Raw genomic sequence first — 5000 nt, 5'->3', positions numbered from 1 at the left:
CCCACATCTGTCTGTCTGTCTGTCCCGTTGCAGTAAGTGTGATTGATGTAACCTTGGTTACAGTTTTGTCAGCACATCACTGCAGTCATGTGTTATTAAGGGTTGTAATAAATGTCATGTTTGTTAATAGATAGAACACTTGTTCCTGAGTGTAATGATGAATTCTCTCTCTCTCTCTCTCCCTCTCTCTCCCTCTCTCTCTCTCTCCCCTCTCTCTCTCTCTCTCTCTCAGCTATCTGAATCATGTCAGAATGGCGACTCAGCAGGATTTAGCGGGTGGCTATACATCAGGTCTGGCGTGTCACCGAGCCGTGCAGGACGCCTTCAGTGGTCTCTTTCCCTGCACGTAACTCTGTGTGTGTGTGTGTGTGTGTGTGTGTGTGTGTGTGTGTGTCATCACTCTCTCACACACACACACACACTATGTTGTACAGTTGTGTTCGTATGAGAACATGGAGGACAGACAACTGTCGCGCTGATGATGCTGAGGGAGATCATGATTAAAACACCACATGGTGAGAAGAGCTCCAGCTGTTAAACACCACATCTGGACGGAGAGAGACTCGGGCGTTATGCCTGTAATATTTCTGCTGACTGAAGAACATGTACAGATATTTTTCTAAATGTTTTTCTGAGTGTATTTGGTTTAAATAATAAACTTCCTTTTGGTTATATTAGTTATTATTCTGCTCGTCATTTTGTTCGGAGTGGACGTTGTCACTGGTGTGTGTGTGGGTGGGGGGGGGGGGGTGAGTGAGTGTGTGTGTGGGCCAAATGTCCCCACAAGAATAGGAATACCTGAAAGATTTTGCAGAGCCATGACCCGATCCCCACCAGGAAAACTACAGCTTTATAAAATAATTAAATAAGATGTGTGTGTGTGTGTGTGTGTGTGTGTGTGTGTGTGTAAGTGAGGCAGTCCTGACCTGTTTGTTGTCATATTTTTCATCCACCTTCACCTCCAACACCAACCTGTCCCTGTCTTACTACTCACAGTGCCAAGGAAGAGGGCGTGGCTTACTCTCTCTCTCTCTCTCTCTCTCTCACACACACACACACACACACACACACACACACAAAACGCTAAGTGGGGTATTATTTGCACTAACAGACAGAAAGAGACAAAAAAACAATGCAGTAATCCACTTTGTACATATTTATATATATAATATTTATTAGGGCTGCAGCTAATGATTATTTTCATGATCGATGAGTTGGCCGATTATTTTTTCCGATTAATCGAATGGGCGGGGCGAACTTTCAGTACCATTTCTTTTTGTTTATTTGAAATAAAATCCACAAACTGAGTGTTACTTCAGAATAAAACGTTACACAACTGTTTGTCCAAAACAGAACCCAATACACACACACACACACACACACACACACACACACACAGAGCAGGACCTCACACATCGTTGTTACGGGGGGGATGTTTTGTTCCACTGGGATACCTGTGGAATATATAGGAGTTATTACAACAGGAGCTTTGTGTGTGTGTGTGTGTGTGTGTGTGTGTGTGTGTGTGTGCGTGCGTGCTCGCGTACCTGCTCTCAGACTCGGTGTGTGTGGTATACACTCGCTGGCCGCTGTGCAGCAGTCCCGTGAGACTCTGCGCTCCTCTGAGTGTGTTGCTCTGAGCGCTGTGTGTGTGTGTGTGTGTCGGTCCTGGTCTCGGCCTCTTGTCGGTGTGTTTACAGTGTGTGTCCTCGGGGTGGGCGATGATGAAACTCTCGTGACCCAGCAGGTGGTGCATGCCGACGCCCAGGGTGGAGTTTCGGGCAGGTGGAGCGCGACACAGTATGACAGGAAACGGCACGTCCACGTAGGGGTGTGTGTCCTGCACCCCGGTCCCCATCCAAAACACAAATCAATTACATGAAGACTTTTTGTCACCTTCTTGATCTGCAGACCTGTGTGTGTGTGTGTGTGTGTGTGTGTGTGTGTGTGTGTGTACCTCAGCACACAGTAATTCTGCTCGTGTTCGTTCCTCCAGTGTGACCGTGATTCCATCGAGTACCTGCAGCTGAGGGAGACGCAGAACCACAGACGGCCTGTGGAGGGAGCGCCGTGCCACCTACACACACACACACACACACACACACACACACAGAGTTAGTGTAGTGTGACATACAGGAGTGAAATGCTCTCAAGGGAATGCATGCATGTGTGTGTGTGTCCGTCTTTCTCACCGGATTGCCCAGCACAGAAAGTTCTATAAGTGACGTTAGAACCTCCAGTTTATCCAACTCAGTGAAATCCTACAACACACACACACACACACACACACACACACACACACACTCAGAAACACACATAATACAGGGATGTATAGAGAAAGGAATACACATGTACACAATGGACACACTGTAATATACGCAGCTTCTGTAGGAGTAGGAGTGTGTGTGTGTGTGTGTGTGTGTGTGTGTGTGTGTGTGTGTGTGTGTGTGTTACCTGCAGCTTGTTGTTGTTGAGGTGCAGGCGCTGCAGGTGTGGGAGCTGCAGGTGTGTGAGGCTGCGCAGCCGGTTGTTGTTCAGGCTCAGCTCGATCAGGCGCGTGTGTGAGCTGAACCATTTCTCACTGAGTGCCTTCACTCGGTTCTGATCCAACACCAGCTCACGCAGGAGACTCAGACCATCCAAACCCTCCACCTGCACTATCTCGTTACCTTACACACACACACACACACACACACACACACACACACAATAAACAAACACATTTACCACTGAATAATGCTGACGTTCACTAACTGAGACTTTAAAGCAGCGGTATGTAACTTTTAGAGACTTTGGAAACTGCAGTGTTAGAAATGTGTTACAGCGCTACTCGCGGAACAACATCTCTTTCTGTACCGTCGCTCTACCTCACACAGATTAATCTGATCACCTCCCTATAAACGACACGACACAACATTACTGGTTAATGTCCCTTTTCTCCGCCCACGAGTCCACGGTGACATGATGGTAAACATCAGTATTTTCATAGAGTTTTGTTTTTTAAAGTAGCAGTCTGTCACTTTTTCTGCTGTCAGAAAGACAAACTGCAGTGACACGTGTTCCCCTTCTTCCCAACCGACCCCACCTTTCCTGTGGAAGCTGTATCTGCCTTCCTTTCCAGAAAAAGAGGCGGAGCTGAGCAGCTGTGTTCTGTCCTGGGCAGAGCTCATTTCCAGGCCAGAAAACATTCCAGGACATTTTTTTTTCAAAAGTCATTCAAACGTTCAAAACAATGTGTTTATTACACACACAGACAATAATTCATGTGAAATTACAAACTGCAGCTTTAAGATACTGACACTAGTGAGAATGAGGGTAGTTTTGGTTTCAGGGCCAGTTAGAGATGATTCGAGTCTGACATATGAAATGAAAAACAGCTTCAGCTCGAAATGATTTCTTTCTTTTTTCTTCTTTTTTTTAAGTATAAAAGGTGTGTTGTGCTGTGTTGAGTTTTGCTGTGTTGTGTTGTGTTGTGCTGTGCTGTGTGTTGTGTGCTGTGTGTTGTGTGTTGCTGTGTGCTGTGCTGTGTTGTGCTGTGTTGTGTGCTGTGTTGTGTTGTGCTGTGTTGTGTTGTACTGTGCTGTGTTGTGTTGTACTGTGTTGTGTTGTGTTGTGTTGTGCTGTGTTGTGTGTTGTATTGTGTTGTGTTGTGCTGTGTTGTGTTGTACTGTGTTGTGTTGTGTTGTACTGTGTTGTGCTGTGTTGTGTTGTACTGTGTTGTGCTGTGTTGTGTTGTACTGTGTTGTGTTGTGTTGTACTGTGTTGTGCTGTGTTGTGTTGTACTGTGTTGTGCTGTGTTGTGTTGTGTTGTGCTGTGTGCTGTGCTGTGTTGTGTGGTGCTGTGCTGTGTGCTGTGCTGTGCTGTGTTGTGTTGTGTTGTGCTGTGTTGTGTTGTGCTGTGTGCTGTGCTGTGTTGTGTTGTGCTGTGGTGTGCTGTGTGCTGTGCTGTGTTGTGTGTTGTGCTGTGTTGTGCTGTGTTGAGTTGTGCTGTGCTGCTGTGTGCTGTGTTGTGCTGTGCTGTGCTGTGTTGTGCTGTGCTGCTGTGTGCTGTGTTGAGTTGTGCTGTGTTGTGTTGTGCTGTGCTGCTGTGTGCTGTGTTGTGTTGAGTTGTGCTGTGTTGTGTGCTGTGTTGTGCTGTGTTGTGCTGTGCTGTGTTGTGTTGAGTTGTGCTGTGCTGTGCTGTGTGCTGTGTTGAGTTGTGCTGTGTTGTGCTGTGCTGTGTTGTGCTGTGTTGTGTTGTGCTGTGTTGTGTTGTGCTGTGTTGTGTTGTGCTGTGTTGTGTGCTGTGTTGTGCTGTGTTGTGCTGTGCTGTGTTGTGTTGAGTTGTGCTGTGCTGTGCTGTGTGCTGTGTTGAGTTGTGCTGTGTTGTGCTGTGTTGTGCTGTGTTGTGTTGTGCTGTGTTGTGTTGTGCTGTGTTGTGTTGTGCTGTGTTGTGTTGTGCTGTGTTGTGTTGTGCTGTGTTGTGCTGTGTTGTGCTGTGTTGTGCTGTGCTGTGTTGAGTTGTGCTGTGTTGTGCTGTGTTGTGCTGTGTTGTGTTGTGCTGTGTTGTGTTGTGCTGTGTTGTGTTGTGCTGTGTTGTGTTGTGCTGTGTTGTGTTGTGCTGTGTTGTGCTGTGTTGTGCTGTGTTGTGCTGTGCTGTGTTGTGTGCTGTGGTGCTGTGTGTTGTGCTGTGTTGAGTTGTGCTGTGTTGTGCTGTGCTGTGTTGTGCTGTGCTGTGTTGTGCTGTGTTGTGTTGTGCTGTGTTGTCACCCTGCAGGAACAGAGCTCTCAGGCAGCTCAGGCGACTCAGCTGCACATCACTCAGGTTTGAGATGCCGTTATAGCCGAGATGGAGAACCTCCAAGCTGCACATGAGAGGCTCCAGACTCTCCACACACACACAATCCCTACTGACACACAGACACACACACAAACACTTTCAGTGTGGGGAAAAAACAAAGCGAGACAAAACAAAACAAAAAAAAAAACAAACAAACAAAGTACACAGAAAAAAAAATAAT

General features: G+C 46.8%; 2 protein-coding genes across 6 annotated transcripts in view; one reads left to right on the top strand and one right to left on the bottom strand.

Annotated features, from left to right (window-relative positions):
* Window positions 1–677, top strand: part of mnat1 (MNAT1 component of CDK activating kinase) — a 14288-nt gene extending 13611 nt beyond the window's left edge. The window contains exon 8 of the mRNA XM_053620204.1: window positions 233–677. Within this exon, the coding sequence (XP_053476179.1) occupies window positions 233–350 (118 nt within the window). The 3' untranslated portion in view covers window positions 351–677. The remainder of the gene's footprint in view (window positions 1–232) is intronic.
* Window positions 678–1143: 466 nt separating this feature from the next.
* Window positions 1144–5000, bottom strand: part of lrrc9 (leucine rich repeat containing 9) — a 23376-nt gene continuing 19519 nt past the window's right edge. For 4 of the 5 annotated variants that reach the window (XM_053620199.1, XM_053620194.1, XM_053620198.1 and 1 more), the window contains 6 exons: window positions 4750–4889; window positions 2455–2669; window positions 2193–2261; window positions 1958–2077; window positions 1548–1840; window positions 1144–1454 (listed from right to left, as the gene is read on the bottom strand). In XM_053620199.1, coding sequence (XP_053476174.1) covers window positions 1409–1454; window positions 1548–1840; window positions 1958–2077; window positions 2193–2261; window positions 2455–2669; window positions 4750–4889 — 883 coding nt within the window. In that variant the 3' untranslated portion in view covers window positions 1144–1408. The remainder of the gene's footprint in view (window positions 1455–1547; window positions 1841–1957; window positions 2078–2192; window positions 2262–2454; window positions 2670–4749; window positions 4890–5000) is intronic. The other variant, XM_053620196.1, reaches the window with a different exon arrangement.

The sequence above is a fragment of the Ictalurus furcatus genome, chromosome 3 (assembly GCF_023375685.1).
Source record: "Ictalurus furcatus strain D&B chromosome 3, Billie_1.0, whole genome shotgun sequence".
In the NCBI taxonomy this organism is placed as follows: Eukaryota; Metazoa; Chordata; class Actinopteri; order Siluriformes; family Ictaluridae; genus Ictalurus; species Ictalurus furcatus.
The sequence above is the reverse complement of the archived record's forward strand: the minus strand, read 5'-3'. Positions and strand labels throughout refer to the sequence as shown.